General features: G+C 42.9%; 1 protein-coding gene across 1 annotated transcript in view; it reads right to left on the minus strand.

The window, feature by feature from the left end:
* Positions 1–26,457, minus strand: part of LOC109879218 (MAM domain-containing glycosylphosphatidylinositol anchor protein 2) — a 425,402-nt gene that overhangs the window by 179,458 nt on the left and 219,487 nt on the right. The window contains exons 7-9 of the mRNA XM_031800190.1: positions 22,532–22,623; positions 22,210–22,447; positions 10,465–10,758 (exon numbers count right to left, since the gene is read on the minus strand). Of these exons, the coding sequence (XP_031656050.1) occupies positions 10,465–10,758; positions 22,210–22,447; positions 22,532–22,623 (624 nt within the window). The remainder of the gene's footprint in view (positions 1–10,464; positions 10,759–22,209; positions 22,448–22,531; positions 22,624–26,457) is intronic.

The raw sequence follows: 26,457 nt of genomic DNA on the forward strand, positions 1-26,457 counted from the left end.
AGAGTTTCACAGCTGGAGATATGATTTGGGCCTTTGCTTTGCGTTTCTATTAGAGCCAACACATATTTCCTGGATACTGTGGTGAGGTGAGATGAGTCCTCTCAATCCTTCCCTACCTCCCCTTCTGGCTTGGCCAATGTGAGCCGGGCAGTGAACAGATGCAGGTTTTTACATATCAAAGCTGTCGACTGGGCCCCGCTCGGCTCCTTCCATCATGCCTCTAATGCTCTTTGCTTCAGAGGACTGTACCTTGGCCCTTGATCGAGTTACTAAACGTGGCGGCTTTGCTCCTGCTCCCTCTCTTACTTGTTCACGCTGCGATCTGGAGAAGCAGGCGAGAAAAACGTCTCAGAGGGATTGGCTCGCTCTCACACGGCGTGAGACAGGCCAAGAGAGAGAGAGAGAGAGGGAGGGAGAGAGAGAGGGAGAACAGAAGGGGAGGGAGGGAAGAGATATAGAGGGAAGGAAGCAGAATGGGAGGAGGGAAGAGGGAGAGAGAGGGCAAGAGCAATAGAAGGGGTATAGTATGCTGTGAAACAACAAAGCTTCAATGGATATCAATCATTCAATGTGGAGGAATTTCTGCAGTGTTACTTTTAAGCTCTGTCCGATATGGTAGACTCTGAGGCAATGCTATGCCTGCCAAACTACAGCAACAACCTGGAGGGAGAGAGGGAGAGAGGGAGAGAGAGAGAGAGAGAGAGAGAGAGCGAGAGAGAGAGAGAGAGAGAGAGGGGGAGAGCCTATACTCATCTCTACTGTAGACTACTTTATCACTGACCTCAACCCAGAGTCACTCAGAGCATTCACAGTCAGCCCAACTCCTATCAGACAACAGCAAAATCACAATCTACTTGAACAGGGAAATACTCAATCATGAGGCATGAAAGCCAAATAAATTAAGTGTGAAATTAAGAAATGCTATAGATGGAAGGAATGTAGTGTGGAAACATACCAGAAAACAATTAGGCAACAACACATTTAATTTCTTCTAAACAACTTTATGGACAAAACATTTCGCTGTAATAGTGAAGGTGTAAATTTAGCAGTAGAAAATGTTAACATTATATTTGACCTCTCAGCTTCCCTATCTAATCTAAAAATGTCAAACAGAAAACTGAAGAAAATGAACAACAATGACAAATGTTTTGATGAAGAATGCAAAAACCTAAGAAAGAAATTGAGAAACTTGTCCAACCAGAAACATAGAGACCTAGAAAACCTGAGTCTTCGCCGTCACTATGGTGAATCACTAAAACAATACAGAAATACACTACGGAAAAGAAGGAACAGCACGTCACGTCAGACATCAGCTCCATGTCATTTAAGATCCATAGACTCTAACCACTTTTTGGAAAACACTAAACAAACAACAACATTTAGAACTGTCTATCCAAAATGGAGATGTATGGGTAAACCACTTCTCCAATCTATTTGGAATACAAATCTTAGAATCAACTATTAAAGACTTCCAGAACCCACTGGATTCTCCAATTACATTGAATGAACTACAGAACAAAATAAAACCCCTCCAACCCAAAAAGGCCTGTGGTGTTGATGGTATCCTCAATGAAATGATAAAACATACAGACAACAAAATCCAATTGGCTATAATAAAACTCTTTAACATCATCCTTAGCTCTGGCATCTTCCCCAACAACCCAATCCACAAAAGTGGAGACAAATCTGACCTCAATAACTACCGTTGGATATGCGTCAACAGCATCCTTGGGAAAATCCTCTGCATTATCATTAAACGCAGACTCGTACATTTCCTCAGTGAAAACAAAGTACTGAGCAAATGTCAAATTGGCTTTTTACCAAATTATCATACAACAGACCATGTATTCACCCTGCACACCCTAATTGACAAACAAACAAACCAAAACAAAGGCAAAGTCTTCGCATGCTTTGTTGATTTCAAAAAAGCCTTTGACTCAATTCGGCATGAGGGTCTGCTATACAAATTGATGGAAAGTGGTGTTGGGGGAAAAACAAACAACATTATAAAATCCATGTACACAAACATGTGTGCGGTTAAAATAGGCATAAAAACAAACACACATTTCTTCCCACAAGGCTGTGGGGTCAGACAGGGATGCAGCTTAAGCCCCACCCTCTTTAACATATATATCAATCGAGGGCACTAGAACAGACTGCAGCACCCGGCCTCACCCTACTAGAATCTGATGTCAAATGTCTACTGTTTGCTGATGATCTGGTGCTTCTGTCACCAACCAAGGAGGGCCTACAGCAGCACCTAGATATTCTGCCCAGATTCTGCCAGACCTGGGCCCTGACAGTAAATCTCAGTAAAAAAAAAATAATGGTGTTCCAAAAAAGGTCCAGTTGCCAGGACCACAAATACAAATTCCATCTAGACACTGTTGCCCTAGAGCACACAAAAAATGATACATACCTTGGCCTAAACATCAGTGTCACAGGTAACTTCCACAAAGCTGTCAACGACATGAGAGACAAGGCAAGAAGGGCATTCTATGCCATCAAAAGGAACATAAAATTTGACATACCAATTAGGATCTGGCTAAAAATACTTTTATGCAGAATTCTACAAAAATATCCTCATGGTACAATGTAAAACAACAATTAATGCATGCAGAGCAGAATTAGGCCGATACCCACTAATTATCAAAATCCAGAAAGGAGCCGTTAAATTCTACAACCACCTAAAAGGAAGCGATTCCCAAACCTTCCATAACAAAGCTATCATCTACAGAGACATGAACCTAGAGAAGAGTCCCCTAAGCAAGCTGGTCATGGGGCTCTGTTCACAAACACAAACAGACCCACAGAGCCCCAGGACAGCAACACAATTAGATGCAACTGAATCATGAGAAAACAAAAAGATAATTACTTGGCACATTGGAAAGAATAAAAAAATAAACAGAGTAAACTAGAATACTATTTGGCCCTAAACAGAGAGTACACAGTGGCAGAATACCTGACCACTGTGAATGACCCAAACTTAAGGAAAGCTTTGATTATGGACAGACTCGGTGAGCATAGCCTTGCTATTGAGAAAGGCCGCCACAAAATGAGATGGAAACTGAGCTGCACTTCCTAACCTCCTGCCAAATGTATGACCATATTAGAGAGACATGTTTCCTCCAGATTACACAGATCCACAAAGAATTCGAAAACAAACCCGATTTTGATAAACTCCCATATCTACCGGGTGAAATACCACAGTGTGCCATCACAGCAGCAATATTTGAAAAGGGCAACCAGTGAAGAACAAACACCATTGTAAATACAACCCATATTTATGTTTATTTATTTTCCCTTTTGTACGGAGGGATATTTTCCACTGAGGGCCCTTTTCATTTGTTTCTTATGATGCAACTGGGGCAACATTATATACAGACACCTGTTTCCTATGTTAAATGAATTAAATAGGCCCTCAGTGAAAAATATCCCTCCGCCCTGAAGGTCCCATCTTCACTCCGAGCCAAAAGTAAAACTAGACACAACAATGTGTGGCCAGGTAGCACATTTGGTTACTTGGAGTTTTGGGAACATACGTTTTTTATTTCCCATTGGTTCAGGGAACGAAGCCATAACTTTCCTGACCGTTAAATTTGAACGTTTTGTAAACGTTTTTGTCTATTCTGGGAATGTATATTTTTAGGCTATAGAGAGGTTCTGAGAACATTTTTCTATGGTTCCCTGGATAGTTTTATTTTAACTGTCTGAGAACGGAAATTCTAGGTTATTTCAAGGTAATTAAATAACATTCTGAGAACATGTTTCAATACGTCTTTTAATAACACTGCTAGCTTAGTTTGGGTTATCTGATGTTAAGCATTAGACTGTATGTCACGACTTCCGCCGAAGTCGGGTCCTCTCCTTGTTCGGACGGTGCTCGGAGGTCGGCGTCGCCGGTCTTCTAGCCATCATCAATCCACTTTTCATTTTCCATGTGTTTTGTCTTGTTTTTCCTCACACCTGATTTCAATTCCCTCAATCATTTGTTGTGTATTTAACCCCCATGTCTTTGTGTGGGATTGTTTATTGTAAGTGCTAGTGCATGTGTTGATTGGTGAACAATGGATTTTGTACCCAAATGTCTTGTTATTTTTATGCTGTGGGTTTTGCTATTAAACTGCTCCGGCTATTACCATGTTCTGCTCTCCTGCGTCTGACTTCCCTGCCACCGATTACGCACCCCTTACACTGTAGGATTTACATTTTCAGATGATTATTTTCAGTTACTGGCACAAGCCATTTGAATGTATGGTATGCTTCCATGGGTGTGGCTCATGTTATAATAAGGAGGGATGATGGATTCATTCAGAGGAGAATAGTACAATTTACCAACTTATTAGCTAGATGAGTTTGTGTTCCATGGTGAACATTATTCTTTAAAAAATTGCTTTCGAGATGGTTCATTGAGATTTGTTTGAATATATGAAACCTTTTAAGTGACTGTATGATGTTTTCAGTTTGTCGAGTCTGAGGAGGATAGCCATTTAACATCAAGGACGGAGGACATTTTCTATTTTTTCATGTCCTCTTAAAAGGGACAAAATAAATAAAACATCTGTAATATGGGCAAATTCTATTAGGAATCTTTGTTTTATCTGCATATTTTCCTGATGAGGAGAAGAAGCATGGCACGCCTTCTCTTCTGCAAGCATAAGCAAGACTGCCTAACAGATATTTTCATTAATGTGATTGATTGCGGAGGGTTGCTAAAAAGCTTCTGGACAGCCCTTTGAGTTAGAGCCCCCTTGTTATCTTGTTTGCTTTTATTCCAGATCTAATTGTGCTGCTTTAGACAAACGATGTGCAGAACAGTAGTCTTCTTACCGCTGCCGCCGCACGATGCAAAGGCAGACTGGGTCATTACGACCTGTTGCTGGTAGTGGGAGTGACTGATCTACCCTGCTACCGAACTGGCTGTTCAAGCAGTTGGCATACAGTTCGGACACTCATCGGTACAACACAAGACACGCAGAGGTCTCTTCAAAGTCCCCAGGTCCAGAAGAGAGGCTGGGAAACGCACAGTATTAAATTGAGCAATGGCTACATGGAACTCTCCACCACCCCAAGGAAAGCCAAGCTAGGAATTAAACCAGTTTTAAAAAACAGATAAAAAAAAAAATGTTCCCTACTATTTATTATGTCATGTTTCATGTGGACCCCAGGAAGAGTTAGCTGATGCTTCTGCAGTGGCTAATGGGGATCCTAATAAATACTACACATCAAAGAATAGAGGGAAGAGGAGCTGCATCCATTCTTTTCCTCTGATGCCTTTTATAAAGTGGGATCCTATCGAACCACCTAGACAGAAGTCAGTCAATGTGTGTCAATTGTCCTGGTGTGCCACGGGGAGACATGTTTCTTTGTAGCCCTGCACTAACACACCTGCTTCAAAAAGTATCTCAATATACTGTGTAATATTCAGTATAATGCTCTGCTAATCGTTTGCTTCTTCCCACAACATTGCATTGGAGATGTTGTGTGAGGCACAACGTTCCCATGTTCACCTAATATATTTACACCCTCATTGTCTCCATACATCCATGCATGTGAGCTGCCCATCTGTGTGAGGCCTGAGGAGCTAAGGTGTTGTTGGAGAGAGTGAGCTGAGGTGAATGATCTTCTTAGCGACGTCGAGCCCAGCCGCTAACCTTTGATATGCGCTGCCTGTCATCGGCATTATAATAACAATCAATTCTGAGAGAAAGCTAACACGGTTTAGTCCTCAAAGCACATCAAAACGTCATACATTTTCCTCACAGAGCCCACTCATTAAATACTTAACGCAGATGCATAACAACATACGCATAACAAAATAATTCAAACGAACTGTGGTTACTGAAGTTCCTTCTCCATTATAATTCCATTCTAGTCCTTTTGTGATTGATTATTTGTGATTGTTTGCTCCATAACTGTTCTATAACTGGTTCATACTGTAAAGTCCAAATACACACCTACTGTAGAGACAGGTTCCTGGATACAGATGAAGCCTGGTCTTGGACTATGAAGCCCTTTCAATGGAGAATCTCCTGTTTGTGATCATCTAGTTAGTGAGTATTTTATTGACTTAGAGAGAATAAATATGGCAGTTTTGATTGGAACATTCAAGGGCTAAAGTAACTAACTAACTAACTAACTAACTAACTAACTAACTAACTGGGTCATGTGAGACAACAATGGGGATTCCAGCCATGAAAGCTCTAAAGCAGCAATAACAATAGACCAATCTGAATGTATGGCACACAGACACAGAATCAACCCTTTCCATAAGTTTCCCTTATTTCCTATAATCACTTGCCAGAGAAACTGGTTGCATTAACCCGGCTCCATGCATGGATTGCTTTAAATTCCCTCTTTCCCTCATTCTGTTCTCTCCTGAAAAACATCCATGCCTGTGAATGAGTGACACTGCTTTGAATCCCCGTCTATGATTTTAAATATTCCATTCAAATGCACATAAATGAATTCAAAATAAATAACAGTAGGAATAAATTAGCCTTCTTCTAATTAGGCGTTAAGCTATCTTTGAATGTCACATCTTAAGGAGGAGTGGGGTTTCAATGGAAGGCAGTACAGTACTGTACCGGAGCTGGGGGTCTGTTCTGAAGCCTGCTGAGAGTGTGTGTGTATATGCGTATGTGTGTGTGAGTGTGTGTATGCGTATATAACCCACTCCTCAGCCTCCTCTCAGCTTCACACACACAGTCCCTAGTCATGGATCATGTTAGTGCCTTTGTGTCCCTGTTAGCTGGTAGCTAGGCTATCCATCCCTCAGCTATAGCGCTGGTCATGCTCCTCTTTAAGAGGCTGAGAGGAGTGAAGGGGGTTTTGCCTCTATGTCTGAGAGACCTGACAGATATAGAGGATGGGACCAAAGTAGGCTGGTGGAATGATCTATAGGAGGAGACCCTCATTGTAATATCTGAATTGAACATGTGGTTTCCATTTGTTTGATGTGTTTGAAACCATTCCACCCATTCCACTCCAGCCATTAACATGAGTCCTTCCTCCCCAGTTAAGGTGTTAACAACCTCCTGTGGATGGGAGTCCTCTAAAGAACATTGGATAGGTGTGTTGAGAGTAACAGACGTGTAGACTTGAAAAACAAAAGGAGAGCAGTACAGTCTTGTATCTATGATCGTATGTTATCCAATCATGTTTTTTACATGTTGTATTTATATCTGCCACACCCGTCCATGATTACAGACACCTGCGTAGGTCCTTTGACACTATATAAACTAGTGACCCGCATAGTTTGTCATTATTATAACGACATACTCTGAGAGTCGGGAAGCAAGTTAAGGGAGCGAATATATTTAATTAATAAATGAACACAACAAGAACCACGAACAGCGCACCAACATGACACAGATACAGAAACAACGACGACTGGGGAAGACACCAAAGAGTGTGACATATAAAAGGCAGGTAATCAAGGAGGTGATGGAGTCCAGGTGAGTGTCATTATGCGCAGTTGCGCGTAACGCTGGTGACAGGTGTGTGCCATAACGAGCAGCCTGGTGACCAAGAGGCCGGAGAGGGAGCACATGTGACAATTATACCCTGATGAAGACAGCTTGTCTGTCGAAAACATTGGTTATTAAGATATTCAATTATTGCATCTGAGCTCCTAGAGCATGCAGCTCTCCTTTTCTTACCCAAAAGGGTTCCATCTGGAACCAAAAAGGGTTTTCCTATTGTGACAGCCGATAACCCTTTTGGAAGCTTTTTTTCTATCAATGTGGGAAAGATTAGATCCATTGAGGCTGATGTTCTGTTACACACATGCTGTAGGTGTGCACAAGCAAATAGACATTGAGTGTGGTCTTGTCTAAATGAGGCAAAGAGATAGACCTGCCACATAAACAATCACAGGTATGTCATTCAAATCAAAATCAAATCAAATTGTATTAGTCACATGTTCCGAATACAACAGGTGTAGTAGACCTTACAGTGAAATGCCGAATACAACAGGTGTAGACCTTACAGTGAAATGCTGAATACAACAGGTGTAGTAGTAGACCTTACAGTGAAATGCTGAATACAACAGGTGTAGTAGACCTTACAGTGAAATGCTGAATACAACAGGTGTAGTAGACCTTACAGTGAAATGCTGAATACAACAGGTGTAGTAGACCTTACAGTGAAATGCTGAATACAACAGGTGTAGTAGACCTTACAGTGAAATGCTGAATACAACAGGTGTAGTAGACCTTACAGTGAAATGCTGAATACAACAGGTGTAGTAGACCTTACAGTGAAATGCTGAATACAACAGGTGTAGTAGACCTTACAGTGAAATGCTGAATACAACAGGTGTAGTAGTAGACCTTACAGTGAAATGCTGAATACAACAGGTGTAGTAGACCTTACAGTGAAATGCTGAATACAACAGGTGTAGACCTTACAGTGAAATGCTGAATACAACAGGTGTAGTAGACCTTACAGTGAAATGCCGAATACAACAGGTGTAGACCTTACAGTGAAATGCTGAATACAACAGGTGTAGTAGTAGACCTTACAGTGAAATGCTGAATACAACAGGTGTAGTAGACCTTACAGTGAAATGCTGAATACAACAGGTGTAGTAGACCTTACAGTGAAATGCTGAATACAACAGGTGTAGTAGACCTTACAGTGAAATGCTGAATACAACAGGTGTAGTAGACCTTACAGTGAAATGCTGAATACTACAGGTGTAGTAGACCTTACAGTGAAATGCTGAATACAACAGGTGTAGTAGACCTTACAGTGAAATGCTGAATACAACAGGTGTAGTAGACCTTACAGTGAAATGCTGAATACAACAGGTGTAGTAGTAGACCTTACAGTGAAATGCTGAATACAACAGGTGTAGTAGACCTTACAGTGAAATGCTGAATACAACAGGTGTAGACCTTACAGTGAAATGCTGAATACAACAGGTGTAGTAGACCTTACAGTGAAATGCTGAATACAACAGGTGTAGACCTTACAGTGAAATGCTGAATACAACAGGTGTAGTAGACCTTACAGTGAAATGCTGAATACAACAGGTGTAGTAGACCTTACAGTGAAATGCTGAATACAACAGGTGTAGTAGACCTTACAGTGAAATGCTGAATACAACAGGTGTAGTAGACCTTACAGTGAAATGCTGAATACAACAGGTGTAGTAGACCTTACAGTGAAATGCTGAATACAACAGGTGTAGTAGACCTTACAGTGAAATGCTGAATACAACAGGTGTAGTAGTAGACCTTACAGTGAAATGCTGAATACAACAGGTGTAGTAGACCTTACAGTGAAATGCTGAATACAACAGGTGTAGACCTTACAGTGAAATGCTGAATACAACAGGTGTAGACCTTACAGTGAAATGCTGAATACAACAGGTGTAGACCTTACAGTGAAATGCTGAATACAACAGGTGTAGTAGACCTTACAGTGAAATGCTGAATACAACAGGTGTAGTAGACCTTACAGTGAAATGCTGAATACAACAGGTGTAGTAGTATACCTTACAGTGAAATGCTGAATACAACAGGTGTAGTAGTAAACCTTACAGTGAAATGCTGAATACAACAGGTGTAGTAGTAGACCTTACAGTGAAATGCTGAATACAACAGGTGTGGTAGTAGACCTTACAGTGAAATGCTGAATACAACAGGTGTAGTAGTAGACCTTACAGTGAAATGCTGAATACAACAGGTGTAGTAGACCTTACAGTGAAATGCTGAATACAACAGGTGTGGTAGACCTTACAGTGAAATGCTGAATACAACAGGTGTGGTAGACCTTACAGTGAAATGCTTTACTTACGAGCCCTTAACCAACAATGCAGTTAAAAAAATACAAATAAGAAATAAAAGTAAAAAGTAATTAAAGAGCAGCAGTAAAATAATAATAGCGAGACTATATACAGGGGAGTACCAGTACAGAGACAATGTGCAGGGGCACTTTTTAGTTGAGGTAATATGTACATGTAGGTAGAGTTATTAAAGTGACTATGCATAGATGATAACAGAGAGGAGCAGCGGCATAGACGGGGGGTGGGGGTGGGTGGGGGGGGCAATGCAAATAGTCTGGATTCTATGGCTTGGGGGTAGAAGCTGTTTAGAAGCCTCTTGGAACTAGACTTGGAGCTCCGGTACTGCTTGCCGTGTGGTAGCAGAGAGAACAGTCTATGACTAGGGTCAAACAAAGACCTTTCTTCTGAAACTCATAAATCTATTCTTGTTCTGAGAAATGAAGGCTAGTTTCTTGGCGATTTCTTGCATGGAATAGCCTTCATTTCTCAGAACAAGAATAGACTGACAAGTTTCAGAAGAAAGTCCTTTGTTTCTGGCCATTTTGAGCCTGTAATCGAACCCAGAAATGCTGAACCCAGAAATTCACCCCTAAACTAACACACACAGGCATGCTCCACACAACTCCACCCACACAAACCCCACCCCACACTCAAACCAACCCTCTACTCACATTGTACAATGAGCTCCACCACAGCTTCCCTGGGCTTCACGTTGAACCCGTTGAACTGGCTGGTCTGGCAGCGGTAGGAGCCGGTCATCTCTCTGGACACGTTGACAATCCGCAACACCCCATCGTAGCTCTCCACCTGCAGGGTCCCGTCCGGCATGGGCGCTTCCTTATCGGCCCGAGACCACAGGATAATGGGCTTGGGCTTCCCTGAAACCAGACACTCGAGCTCCACCGTGTCACCCTCCCGGACCACCAGGGGGCTCTTACCCCGCGGCACTGTCAGGTTGGGAGGAACTAAGAAAGAGAAAAACAGAGGAGGGACTGATATGGGGCTCTAGAAAGTCGGCTGGCGGGGTAAGGGGGAATGGTCGACAGAGGGAGAGGTGGAGGAATGGGGAAGCGAATGAGCATCCATGTTGCGATGGATTTGATGGAGTTTGAGTTGAGTGCAGCTCTGTTGAGTATTCGGTCACATACACACAATGATAGTATGAGTTGAGCTGCGTATCAGCAAGATACGCTGCTGGTATGCCACGGAGAAAGTTGGAGCGATGGCTGTTAGCGATGGCTGTTAGCTTGGATCAAAGTAGCTAGAGAATAGTATGAAAAGTCACCAAGCATGGTGACCAACAGGAAAAGGGTTAAACGTAAGTTAGTGTTGTCACAATACCAGAATTATGACTTTGATACCGATACCAGGTTAGTATCACAATACTTGATACCAACACGATACTTGATAACAAAACGATACCAAAACGATACCACGGCAAAAAAATAAGGATTTTTTTTTTTTTACACCAACATTTTTCAGACAGCCATCCATGCATTATTGAATCAATTATACAATCAATTTGACTTTGTTTTTACCGATCTAACTACATAATGGTAATAGTTTATTTGAATGGTAAATAAGTGGGGAGCTAACATGATGTTGCCCAGACTCCCAGCGCAGGCTAAGTGTGGAGCTAACATGATGCAGCCCAGACTCCCAGCGCAGGCTAAGTGGGGAGCTAACATGATGCAGTCCAGACTCCCAGCGCAGGCTAAGTGGGGAGCTAACATGATGCAGTCCAGACTGCCAGTACAGGCTAAGTGGGGAGCTAACATGATGCAGCCCAGACTCCCAGTACAGGCTAAGTGGGGAGCTAACATGATGCAGCCCAGACTCCCAGTACAGGCTAAGTGGGGAGCTAACATGATGCAGCCCAGACTCCCAGTACAGGCTAAGTGGGGAGCTAACATGATGCAGCCCAGACTCCCAGTACAGGCTAAGTGGGGAGCTAACATGATGCAGCCCAGACTCCCAGTACAGGCTAAGTGGGGAGCTAACATGATACAGTCCAGACTCCCAGTACAGGCTAAGTGGGGAGCTAACATGATGCAGCCCAGACTCCCAGTACAGGCTAAGTGGGGAGCTAACATGATACAGTCCAGACTCCCAGTACAGGCTAAGTGGGGAGCTAACATGATGCAGCCCAGACTCCCAGCGCAGGCTTGCAATGAGTAGGTGGAGCAGGCACGGTGAGCACTATAATAAGTGGTCGGCTGCGCTGATAGACAGGCTTGATCCGTCAGAAACATTTGACAAAAATCCAGAAAATAACACGAATTGTAGTACCGAACTGTTCTAGTATCAAAAAACTACAGCAGTTTCGGTATACCATGCAACACTAATGTAAGTCGGCAATGGAAAAACAATGAAGAGCTGAAAGGAATAAATAACTCAAATGCATCGTATTTGCTTCCAATAAAATAAAACTTAAAGGTAGAGTCAGCGATATTAAGTAGATGCACAAAGTAAAAAGCATAGTGGGTCAATTTCAAACATCAACTAAGAGCGTTGGAGCGCGAGCCTAAACTTCTTGGCTGTTTTGGCTACCACGTTGTAAGAATGTGAAGCGTAACACTCGCACATGCGCAGATACTGTGTGTGACTGAAGGAATGTGGCTTGGGCCCTAAAACCCTCGCAAACTTTTACGGATGCACAATTGAGAGCATCCTGTCGGGCTGTATCACCGCCTGATATGGCAACTGCACCGCCCACAACCGCAGGACTCTCCAGAGGGTGGTGTGATCTGCCCAACGCACCCCCGGGGCCCAACTACCTGCCCTCCAGGACACCTACATCACCCGATGTCACAGGAAGGCCGAAAAGATCATCAAGGACATCAACCACCCGAGCCACGGCTGTTCACCCGGCTATCATCAAGAAGGTGAGGTCAGTACAGGTGCATCAACGCTGGGACCGAGACACTGAAATACAGCTTCTATCTCAAGGCCATCAGACTGATAAATAGCCATCACTAGCCGGCTTCCACCCAGATACACAACCCTGAACCTTAGAGGCTGCTGCCCTATATACAGTACATAGACTTGGAATCACTGGCCACTTTAATAATCAAACACTAGTCACTTTAATAATGTTTGCATACTGCTTTACTCACCTCATAATATACTGTATTCTATTCTAATGTATTTTAGCCAATGCTACGCCAACATTGATCGATCTAATATTTATCTACATTACCGGTCAAAAGTTTGGACACACCTACTCTTTCAAGTGTTTTTCTTTATTTGTACTATTTTCTACATTGTAGAATAATAGTGAAGACATCAAAGTGCACACTAAAAGCATACTACTATTACTATCGAGAGGCCTCCATTGATTCCCCTGTGTGTGTGTGTGTGTGTGTGTGTGTGTGTGTGTGTGTGTGTGTGTGTGTGTGTGTGTGTGTGTGTGCTTTCTTGCGTGCGAGCGGTGTGTGTGTGTGTGTGTGTGTGTGTTCTTGGTCTGAGGATAAAATATATCGTCACTGTCAGATTGGATCAAAAACCAGCCACTCATCGGGGTAATGTAGTGGGCTGGACACAGTAAATTTGTTTAATGAGCAAACCTGACTATAAAATCAGTGTGTGTGTGTGTGTGTACATGTGTGTGTGTGTATGTGTCTAAACCCAAAGAAAGATTTGGAGCTCTGTTGCAAATAAACAATGCAATCACTGCAAACCAGTCATGAAATCACCCTAAAACAAACCCCAGTGAAAAAGACATTAGAGCAAAGCTCAAGCTACTGACTTTAATTCAAACATCAATGGACTCAAATGATGTTGAAACTCATCCCAGTCAACTGAAGCAATACTGAAAAACCACATCCAATACGTCTATATGATGATGGTGATGAAATAACATGCAATCTGACCAAAGAAAATGAAATCACTTTCCATCTGACTCCTAATACGATGATTGTCTGTGTGTTCACTATGTTGCTTAGACAGAACAGTATTGAATGGTACAATGAATACGGTCCTTAACAAGTAAAACAAGCAACAGCGAGATGGTCACTAGGTACATGACTGACACAGTGAGATAGATGGCCACTAGGTATATTACTGCAACAGTGAGATAGATGATCACTAGGTACATTACTGCAACAGTGAGATAGATGGTCACTAGGTACCTTACTGCAACAGTGAGATAGATGGTCACTAGGTACATTACTGCAACAGTGAGATAGATGGTCACTAGGTACATTACTGGAACAGTGAGATAGATGGTCACTAGGTACATTACTGCAACAGTGAGATAGATGGCCACTTTGTACATTACTGCAAAAGTGATATAGATGGTCACTAGGCAGATTACTGCAACAGTGAGCTAGATGGTCACTAGTTACATTACTGGAACAGTGAGATAGATGGTCACTAGGTACATCACTGCAACAGTCAGATGGTCACTAGGTACATTACTGCAACAGTGAGATAGATGGTCCCTAGGTACATGACTGCAACAGTGAGATAGATGGTCACTAGGTACATTATTAAAACAGTGAGATAGATGGTCACTAGGTACATTACTGCAACAGTAAAATGGTCACTAGGTACATTACTGCAACAGTGAGATAGATGGTCCCTAGGTACATGACTGCAACAGTGAGATAGATGGTCACTAGGTACATGACTGCAACAGTGAGATAGATGGTCACTAGGTACATTACTGCAACAGTGAGATAGATGGTCCCTAGGTACATTACTGCAACAGTGAGATAGATGGTCACTAGGTACATTACTGCAACAGTGAGATAGATGGTCACTAGGTACATTACTGCAACAGTAAAATGGTCACTAGGTGCATTACTGCGACAGTGAGATAGATGGTCCCTAGGTACATGACTGCAACAGTGAGATAGATGGTCACTAGGTACATTATTAAAACAGTGAGATAGATGGTCACTAGGTACATTACTGCAACAGTGAGATGGTCACTAGGTACATTACTGCAACAGTGAGATAGATGGTCACTAGGTACATTACTGCAACAGTGAGATAGATGGTCAATAGGTACATTACTGCAACAGTGAGATAGATGGTCACTAGGTACATTACTGCAACAGTGAGATAGATGGTCACTAGGTACATGACTGCAACAGTGAGATAGATGGTCACTAGGTACATTACTAAAACAGTGAGATAGATGGTCACTAGGTACATTACTGCAACAGTCAAATGGTCACTAGGTACATTACTGCAACAGTGAGATAGATGGTCCCTAGGTACATTACTGCAACAGTGAGATAGATGGTCACTAGGTACATTACTTCAACAGTCAGATGGTCACTAGGTACATTACTTCAACAGTGAGTAGTATACAATAACTAGCCACTATGACCTGGACTGGTCAGTGGCCAGTGGTCAAGCACTAGCAACGTACATAGCAACAAGACCGGCTACAAACAACTAAAACAGAGCAGTGGAATCAACATTTTCTCCATGTAGCTTTCTCAATGTGTATCCAGTAATCACTTAACACCAATACATGCCACGTTCACTTTCATAGCATATTGTCTCTTTTGGCTAATGTTTCCAAAATCCAAACAGTCCTGAATATCCCCACTGGTAGCACAGTCACCGATTTGGCCAACAACAAGGCCATTAGTGTGTCAGCGTGAGACATTTTCTCTGTGTTTCCATCCTAACAAAAAGGCAGCATCTCAATGCCTCTATGACCCAGTGGGCAGTTACAGCTGCTGGGCTTGTGCTGTTGGCTGGAGAATGCCATGGTAATAAAACCCTGTGTAGCTTCTGCCATTGTCCTCGTCTGGAAGGCCACACACACATTCTCTCTTTCTCTCTCTGTGGCTGGTTAGTGTGTGACTGTTAAGAAATACAGAAGTGCACATGAACGTGCATACACATACACGATCTGGAACTGTGTGTGTGTCTGCTGAGAGCTGCCCTTTGTGGCATGTGTGTGTGTGTGTGTGTGTGTGTGTGTGTGTGTGTGTGTGTGTGTGTGTGTGTGTGTGTGTGTGTGTGTGTGTGTGTGTGTGTGTGTGTGTGTGTGTGTGTGTGTGTGTGTGTGTGTGTGTGTGTGTGTGTGTGCATGCATGCGTGTGTGTGCGTGCCTGCTTGCATGGGGAGGGACCCGGACCCTCTTCTTGTGTCCCAGCCAGGCTGCACCTCTCTGGGGTCTCAATCAGCCTCAGCTGGGAAGCTGATTGCTGGAGACTTACAGGGATTCGTCACTACTACCAAAACAGACAGTTGACTATGTGAACTGACAGCCAATATGGCGATGTTTGGTACTTGACATTTTTACACAGCTCAGAGAGGTGTGTAGGGTCAGAAGGACCGTGCACACAATGCAACACTCTTTGAAAATAAACTCAACTGGCCTCTTTGGGTGAGTGCAGTGACATCAATCTCCGTTGCTGTGGTAACGCTGCACTCTGCTCAAGTGAGTGTGTTTGAGAGAGAGAGAAAGTGTGTGTGTGTTTGTGTTGGCTCTAGGCCAGGGAGTTGGCTGCTCTGTGACAGCCCTCTCTGTGGAGCTTCACCCCTGTGGTGACAGTGTGTGTTGGCCTGTAGGGATATACTGTGTCTGTCCTGCGGGGCTCAGAAGGGCTTAGCTGGCTGACGGCGCACGAGGGCACAGGGAGGAAACTAACACCATTCATAGGCACTGAGGCTCCACACACAGGGGTATTCCTCTAGGCCCACAATGTGTGTGTGTGTGTGTTTGTGTGTGTTTGTGTGTGTGTGTGTGTGTGTGTGTGTGTGTGTGTGTGTGTTATAGCCCCTATCATTCCCAGCAGGAACCAGCCTTATTGCGGTGCTTTCTTCTCCCAAGACACCCCACACTGAACATCAGTGAAAGGTTTGTGGTTATCACAATGACAAATGTGATTTTCCACAGCCATGATGTGTGGCATTTCACAATCAAGGGCTCTCAACAGCTCCCACCATCACTGAGAGAGGCTTTACTTTTCTGCTTACAACAATAAAATATGATATTTTAGAAGATGATTTAATTGAGCTGACGTGCAACTTGCTGTTCGTGAAGTACAAGGCAAGGAAGCTGAAGAAACCCCAATAGAGTGTGGACAGTAGAATAAAATACACAAACCAGTGAGTCACTCAGCCCTACTTTCAGTGATTCATTGAGGAAAGCAATTACCTAGAGCTACTAACTGACCCACCGGTACCACAACACAAACAGGTAGCTGAAGGAATGATGAGTCAAAGTGAATGTGCCAACCAGGATTCCTGTACCAGAGCCAGTGAGCAGGACTGAAGGACCAGACTAGAGCAGCACATCACATCAGCAACACCTACAGCAGCAACCATGACAGGTCACTACAGTCGTGCTTCTACACCTGCATTGCTTGCTGTTTGGGGTTTTAGGCTGGGTTTCTGTACAGCACTTTGAGATATCAGCTGATGTACGAAGGGCTATATAAATAAATTTGATTTGATTTGACAGTCACCGGATAACATGGTGACTGGATAATCACAACCTCTCACTTTCTGTTAGTTCTGACGATAGGGATGGACGGTTGAACAAAGGACATGAAGACAGAGAGAGGGACCAGAGCTAGAGATGGACAACACAAATACATTTTCAAAAGTGGTCTCAACCCCTGATTGTTGTTGGCCAAGGGTTTGGGTTCAGTTTTAGCGAGTGCGTGGGATTGAACTAAGCCATAGGGGTCACATAGAGTGATGTTACCCAAGTCAGATATCCCAATTATAATCAAACAAATCAGAGGTGGTCTCCAAGTTGAACCTTCTTTCAGGAAGTCCAGTGACTTTAACTCTAACCAGTGTTTATTAATATAGCTTGGCACCTTCTTTTTTATCAACTGAGCCCTTAATTGATTCGCTTAATTTATTAAATGCAGTTATTCATTTGGGTGATTTTCTATCCCAATTATAGAGAGATTTTTTTAATCAATTACTATATGGCTCAGGCTGAGCTAGGAGCTAGGATGAAAACCAATGGAGCTTGTAGCTTTCTGGGACTGGGTTGGAGACCAATGGGAGTAAGATGTGGAGTTACATGTATTTATACTGTAGCTAACAGGCAAGGTTTTCCATTTCCTCCGTTTTCCACGCCTATTGGCGTAATGCTGCTACAGTGTTCTGATAATGACCAATGTACCACTGGATTTAACTAGTACCTCAATGGGATTCAAAGAAATTGAAGAAGGATTGGGCCGACTGAACACTTGCCAGAGATTCAACACTGCAGGTTAGTCAATTCTCAGATTCTTCAGAAAGACTTTAACTTGGACAAATCCACCCCTGATTAAGTTCATCACAAAGTAGTTCCAGCGAGTAATCTGTTTCAGAGTGAAAGTGAAGGAGGATAGGTGGAACAGTTAGGTTGATTAAAGGCATGCCTAGGACGCCTCCGTAGGTTAGTCTGAGTGTTTCTGTCTCGTCCTCCACTAGATACATGTTTAACACAAAGGCTAATGCAAAGATGAATCTCCCTATGTCTGGAAGAAACTCCCTCCCTCCCTCTCTCTATCTTGCTCTCTCTACAGCTTCATTAAAGGGGTATATTAAAATGAAGATGGCTTACATTTTACCCCGTAGCATGAAAATGCCCTCCTCCTTTCCTCTTTTCCTCCTTACTTTCCACCAGTCTGTTAATCCTGTCAGTAATGGATGGGGAAATCTGGGCTCTTGTTTGATTCCTACTCATGAATAAAACATTAACTCTCAGGGTACCTAAAATTTAAAAAAAGTCTTAGCTAGGTAATGAGTGATGATTGTAAATATTAACACTATTTTGTGAGGGTGGAAACTAATGAAAGCTGTGGGGAAAAAGTGTAGTCAGCAGTACAGAGTATGAATATGTGTTGTGGATAATGAGTGTTGGTTTTGTCTGGGGATGGGGACTAGGACTGGACTAGGCTAGAAGAGTTTGGGCTGGAGGCTGGGCTGGGCTGGGTTAGATGTAGTAGGGCTGGCCTGGGGCCCTGCAAGAGCTTCAAAGTGTTCAGGATGGAGATAATTTAGACTCAATATCTTTCCAAACACTTCAACAGGGTGAGGACCCATCTCTTTCCTAACACTTCAGCAGCCTGAGGCTCCATCTCTTTCCAAACACTTCAACAGCGTGAGGCCCCATCTCATTCCAAACATTTCCACAGCGTGGAGCCCTGGCAGAGCTGCAGGGTAATCTGCTCTAAATGTTTTCATTAAGAGACTGTAATTACAGCCTCTCTCTCCCTTCAGGAGAACAGCATAGACGGTTTGGTTAGCCCAAACAGCAGGCCAGCCAAGACAGAGATGACTGACCATTGGCTAGCAACATCATCACCCAATCTTGGGCTTGATTATAGCGAGAGCAGAGGCAACAATTTGTCTCGACACAGTGGTCATGCTACTTCAGAACATCTCAGTCCCCACAGAAAGTTACAGAAGGACAATGACTCAAGCAGTGCACAGTACGATTCTACGTTAGTTTTTCTCTACACCTGTACATGAATCACTGCATACTATCTTCACACAACTCTTTCATCGTATTCAACATCATTAAACCCCTGCAACTTAATACAACCTCCACCTAGAAAAACAATCACCCTTAAAAGCAATCAAATCTGAGCACAAAAGACCCTTTCATGTTATATTTCCTTTGCTGCTCTCTGAGAGAAGAGAGAAACACAGTCTTGTTCCACATTAAAGAGCGAGTTTCGGTGTCAGTGGGCCACACACACACACGCACACACACACTCACACACACACACACACACAAGCGCGCACGCACACGCACACTCTGATCTATCCTCATGGGGAAATCAAATTGATTTCCAATCTAAATACTATTTTCACTTACCCTAACCCTAACCTTAATCTGTAACCTAGAACTCCTAACCCTAAACCCAAACCACTAACTCCTTATCCTAACCAGAATTCTAACCCTAATTATAACTATAACCCTAAACCTAACCCCTAAGTTTAAAATAGCCTTTGTCCTCATGGGGATGTGGGAAATGTCCCGACAAGGAAGAATTTAGCTTGAACTAACCCACGCACGCAGAAGCACAAACACACACACATATTTATCAGGAAGCTACCATCCACTGGAGCCTTTGAAACACACCAAATCAACAACCAGCAAATTCAGAATGTCTGGGATGGGATGAGAGACTGCACGCTTGTACGGAACAGGCATTCCAAGTGGAAATTCCCAATCGAAGTACCTCTTTTCTGAGGCGTTTTATCGATTGGGTCCTGTCCGTTAGAGACGGAGTATAAGGAGGTGACACAACAACACAGCAGCACGGGAGATCACCGATAGTCCTCTGAGTGCTGATTACACATGACACCCACAAAACCCCCTCCAACCCTGCGTAATCACTTCTCCTCCCTAACCCATACTTCTCTTCTCCTCTATAACCCATACCTCTCTTAACCTCCTCTATAACCCATACCTCTCTTAACCTCCCCAACCCATACCTCTCTTCTCCTCCCCAACCCATACCTCTCTTCTCCTCCCTAACCCATACCTCTATTCTCCTCTCTAACCCATACCTCTCTTCTCCTCTCTAACCCATACCTCTCTTCTCCTCTCTAACTCAGAAAAAAATTGTAGACCTCCACAAGTCTGGTTCATCCTTGGGAGCAATTTCCAAATGCCTGAAGGTACCACGTTCATCTGTACAAACAATAGTACACAAGTATAAACACCATTGGACCACGCAGCCCTCATACCCGTCAGGAAGGAGACACTTTCTGTCTCCTAGAGATGAACGTACTTTGGTGCGAAAAGTGCAAATCAATCCCAGAACAACAGCAAAGGACCTTGTGAAGATGCTGGAGGAAACGAGTACAAAATATCTATATCTACAGTAAACAAGTCCTATATTGACATAACCTGAAAGGCTGCTCAGCAAGAAAGAAGTCACTGCTCCAAAACCGCCATAGAAAAGCCAGACTACGGTTTGCAACTGCACATGGGGACAAAGATCATACTTTTTGAAGAAATGTCCTCTGGTCTGATGAAACAAAAATAGAATTGATTGGCCATAATGACCATCATTATGTTTGGAGGAAAAAGGGGGAGGCTTGCAAGCCGAAGAACACCATCCCAACCGTGAAGCACAGGGGTTGCAGCATCATGTTGTGGGGGTGCTTTGCTGCAGGTTGGACTGGTGTACTTCAAAGTTGACGGCATCATGAGGTAGGAACATTATGTGGATATATTGAAGCAACATCTCAAGACATCAGTCATCAGGAAGTTAAAGCTTGGTAGCAAATGGGTCTTCCAAATGGACAATGACCCCAATCATACTTCCAAAGTTGTGGCAAAATGGCTTAAGGACAACAAAGTCAAGGTATTGGTGTGGCCATCATAAAGCCGTGACTTCAATCCCATAGAACATTTGTGGGCAGAACTGAAAAAGTGTGTGTGAGCAAGGAGGCCTACTAACCTGACTCAGTTACAGCAGCTCTGTCAGGAGGAATGGGCCAAAATTCACCCAACTTATTGTGGGAAGCTTGTGGAAGTCTACAATACACGTTTGACCCAAGTTAACCAATTTAAAGGCAGTGCTACCAAATACTAATTGAGTGTATGTAAACTTCTGACCCACTGGGAATGTGATGAAAGAAATACAATCTGAAATAAATCATTCTCTCTACTATTATTCTGACATTTCACATTCTTAAAATAAAGTGGTGATCCCAACTGACCTGAGACTGAATTTTTACTATGTATAAATGTCAGGAATTGTGTAAAAACTGAGTTTAAATGTATTTGGCTAAGTTGTACGTAAACTTCCGATTTCAAGTGTATGTACAATGAATGTCAAGGAAGTCGAACAAATGGTAATAGCAGCAGCCAGTTCGATGAAGAGAGGGAATGGATTTAGTTTTGGAGTATGGCAGTGTCCCATATTTAGTCCACTACTTCTGACCAGAGTCCGGGTCAAAAGTAGTGCACTATATAGGTCATATGGTGCTTTTTGGGATGAAGCCCATTAATTTAGTTTGGATATCAGGCAATAGGATTGGATGTTACATTCAGATTAATTTGGGGCAGAAAATAGGTCACATTATGGAAACAACACCTGAATAGGCATAAATTCAATAGGTGAGCATGAGATGTTTTTGTGAAATAGAGTAATTATGAAAGTGTATTCTCTAGTGTGTATGTTTTAGCACAAGAGAACATTTTGATTACTGTGTGTGTGTTGCTACAGTCTCCATGATGTATATACTGTATGACTGCTGTGTGTGACTAACTGTACATTCCCTGTATAGTGCACAACTTTTGACCAGGGCCAATAGGGTTCTAGTCAAAAGTAGTGCACTATATAGGGAAGAGGGTGCCATTTGGGATGTATACACAGTGTAGCCTTACGAAAGTCTCTATCCGCCACGGTGGTATGTTGCTGGGGGGGGGGGTGTATAGGTCAATCTCCTGCTCTGACATGGCGGTGTGTGAGACTCACCAGTAGTGGAGGAGATGTTGACATCAATGCTGATCTCAGGTATGCCCCCTCCCTTCAGCGCAGCCACACAGGTGTAGGTGCCAAAGTCAGTGAACTTCAGGTCGATGATGTCCAGGTTGGTGGTGCCAGGGGAGGTGTCAGGGTCCGTCTGGGTGATCACCATTCGCTCGGAGCTACGCAAGGCGCGCCCATTCTTCAGCCAGCCAAACGTCAGCTCCTCAGGGGGCGTGGCTTCCACCTGGATGGAGTGTCGAGTTGAGTATGTGTTTGAAAAGGGGATGGTGTGTTTTGTGTGTGTGTGTGTGTGTGTGTGTGTGCATACCTGGCAGGATATCTTGACCTCACGGCCGATCTGAATGTTGTCGTCATTGTGGTAGGGGTCAGGGGTGATCCAGAAACGGCCCTTCTTCATCGCTGCAGGGAGAACACACACAGACACACCACAACAAGTAAGAGAGTTTCAGGGTCTGTGTGGGTTTATGCGTGAACCACAGGGTTGATTCAACACTTAAATATGTTTTTCTGCTATTTGCAGAACAATAACAGACAAAATAGTTCTGCTGTCCATTTGTTGAGAAGGGAAATATATATTTTTGCTTTTCCACAAGTTTGAGATAACAAACACACCAGCCAAGAGGTTACAGGCGTCAGAGCAAAACAATTTAAAGGGGAGCTGTAAATGCTTTGGAAATTGATTTTGAATGGTACGTTAAATTGTAGAGTAGCAAACTCTCTGCTAGCTGATCAGATTGAAATATGTTTGTCTGAGATTCACTTTATCCAATCACAGTCTGTCTGATATGTGTTTCATCCAATCACACAAGTGTTGCATTCACTGATTGGAGTCATTTTACAAACAAACACATGTACACGCGCATATGCACACAAGCACATACATGCACGCATGCACACACAGACACACAGAGAAAGCAGAAAGCTACATTCTTTTTTTTAAATGGAAAGATCTTTTATTGCTAATCTAGTTTAGTTTCCAAACACCGTCAGCAAACCCAGCTCTTCAGAGAGAAAAGATGAGAGGGCTGATTTCATTATAATGCATGTTGCAATGTTTCCCAATGCTGCTGTTGTACAATTCATCTCGTCTGCGCAAAAAATAAACTGACAGTTCCACAGAAATCTTTTCATCTAGCAATTCCCTGGCGACATTATCATATTCAGTTTGGCGAAAAAGGAAAATGAAAACAAAACCTGCATGTCAGATTCAAACACAGGAAATGTAATGTGCAAAACATTGCAATGCTGAAGTCTAACAGAGGCAGGGAGGCAGGGAGGGAGGGAGGGAGGGAGGGAGGGAGGTAGGCAGGGAGGGAGGGAGGGAGGGAGGGAGGGAGGGAGGTAGGTAGGTAGGCAGGGAGGGAGGGAGGTAGGCAGGGAGGGAGGGAGGGAGGGAGGGAGGGAGGGAGGGAGGGAGGGAGGGAGGGAGGGAGGGAGGGAGGGAGGGAGGGAGGGAGGGAGGGAGAAACCAGAGTGTACATTTCAAACCAATGTCAGATTGTTCCTGACATCTCAGACAAATGTTTGATTCATGTCAGGGTAAGTTCCTGCAGGGCTTAGATCAATAATCATTTATCTTCACAAATTTGGTTCTGTGTGTCATACCTTTCCCTCCAGAGCAGATTTAGGACTTTGGATTTTGGAATGTTTTGTTATTATTATTTCACTATTTCAAGTAAGAATTTCATTGCATCGTTTACACCCCTCTGTTTCCTCTGTATATGACAAATAAACTGTATTGAGGTGGGGTGAAGATTGTGGACATTTTTAAGGCCTTTGTTGTGTCTATGAACACCCTCTGCACTCCTCTACTGGAAGAAAACACATATTACTGCAAATCCTCTGTTGATGACTGGGTTCTTTCTTGTATGAAGTTGCTGTTCAATTGCTCTGCCATTATGATGATTATTATTATTATGATGATTATTATTATTATTATTGTATGAGGTATTCTTGGTGGGGTTACCCTTGTGATGTGATGTGGGTTTTATAGGGTGTGTATTCTCTTTTCTCTGGTAAACAGGCTACACTCTAGGCAGTCTCTTCTGCTGAGGTGTGTGGGTCTGGTAGTGGAACACTCTCTATTCTACTCTTTTCCTTGCGGCATGGTTAATACCTGCCTGGCGCCCGAACAAAATCTTTATCTTTACCCCTCTCTAATAAATACCAATACAACAGTACCAGTCAATAGTTTGGACAGACCTACTCATTCAAAGATTTTTTATTTATTTTTAATACTATGTTCTACATTGTAGGATAATAGTGAAGAAATCAAAACTATGAAATAACAGATATGGAATTATGTAGTATGTCACGTTCTGACCTTAGTTATTTTGTTATGTCTTTGATTTAGTATGGTCAGGGCGTGAGTTGGGTGTATTGTCTATGTTCCTTTATCTATGTTTTGGGATTTCTGTGTTTGGCCTGGTATGGTTCTCAATCAGAGGCAGCTGTCAATCGTTGTCCCTGATTGGGAACCATACTTAGGTAGCCTGGTTTCACTTTTGAGATGTGGGTGATTTATTTTCTGTGTCAGTGTTTGCACCATACGGGACTGTTTCGATTTTTGTTTGTTCTTTCACTTTGTTATTTTGTATTTTGTAGTGTTCCGTTTTACATATTAAAACACTTACCACTCTGCAAATTGGTCCGATATCTCTTACTCCTCGTCAGAAGAGGACGAGTGTTACATAGTAACCAAAAAAGTGTTAAACATATCAAAATATAGTTTATGTTTTAGATTCTTCAGAGTAGCCACTATTTGCCTTGATGACACGTTTGCAAACTCTTGGCATTCTCTCAACTAGCTTAACCTAGAATACTTTTCCAACAGTCTTGTAGGAGTTCCCACATATGATTTGACTGCTTTTCCTTCACTCTGCGCTCTAACTGACCCCAAACCATCTCAAGTGGGTGAAGGTCAGGTGATTGTGGAGGCCAGGTCATCTGATAAAGCACTCCATCACTCTCCTTCTTGGTCAAAAAGCCCTTACACAGCCTGGAGGTTTGTTGGGTCACTGTCCTCTTGAAAAACAAATGATAGTCCCACTAAGCACAAACCAGATGTGGTGTATCGCTGCAGAATGCTGTGGTAGCCATGCTGGTTAAGTGTGCCTTGAATTCTGAATAAATCACCAGAGAGTGTCACCATCAAAGCACCATCACACCTCCTCCATGCTTCACGGTGGGAACCATACATGCAGAGATCCTCCGTTCACCTACTCCACGTCTCACAAAGACATGGTGGTTGGAACCTAAAATCTGGACTCATCAGACGAAAGGACAGATTTCTACCGGTCTAATGTCCATTGCACGTGTTTCTTGGCTCAAGCAAGTCTCTTCTTGTTGTTGGTGTTCTTTAGTAGTGGTTTCTTTGCAGCAATTCAACCATGAAGGCCTGATTCACGCAGTCTCCTCTTTACAGTTTATGTTGAGATGTAAAATGTTGCCTGCTGCCAGCAGAGCTAGCATAGCATTATGCCATGATCAACTTACACAAATGCTTGTCTAGCGTTGGCTGTAACGCATATTTTGAAAATCTGAGATGACAGTGTTGTTAACAAAAGGCTAAGCTTGTGTTTGAATATATTTATTTCATTTCATTTGCGATTTTCATGAATAGGAAAAGTTTCTAGGGGTATTTATGTCCTCGTTTATTACGCTCCCGGATACGGGATTGCTCGTCGCAACTTTTTTCAAAATTTGCTCCATAATATCGACAGAAACACGGCAAACGTTGTTTAGGATCCATCCTCAAGGTGTTTTTAACATATATATTCGATAATATATCCATCGAGGCAATTGGTTTCTCATAAGAAGCGATTGGAAAAATGGCTACCTCAGTATTTTACGGGAGATTTTCTGCGGAAGACACCATGTGACCACATGCTATATATGGTCCCTTACGGCCATTCGTCAATGGAAATGCCTAAAAAGATGTCACAATGCTGTAGACACCTTGGGGAATACATGGAAAACGTAAGCTCATTCACAGCCATATAAGGAGTCATTGGCATGAGGCGGTTTAAAAAATGCGGCACTTCCTGGTTGGATTTTTATCTGGGTTTCGCCTGTAACATCAGTTCTGTGGCACTCACAGACAATATCTTTGCAGTTTTGGAAACGTCAGAGTGTTTTCTTTCCAAAGCTGTCAATTACATGCATAGTCGAGCATCTTTTTGTGACAAAATATCTTGTTTAAAACGGGAACGTTTTTCATCCAAACATTTTAAT

This window comes from Oncorhynchus kisutch, linkage group LG21 (assembly GCF_002021735.2).
Source record: "Oncorhynchus kisutch isolate 150728-3 linkage group LG21, Okis_V2, whole genome shotgun sequence".
Classification (NCBI taxonomy): Eukaryota; Metazoa; Chordata; class Actinopteri; order Salmoniformes; family Salmonidae; genus Oncorhynchus; species Oncorhynchus kisutch.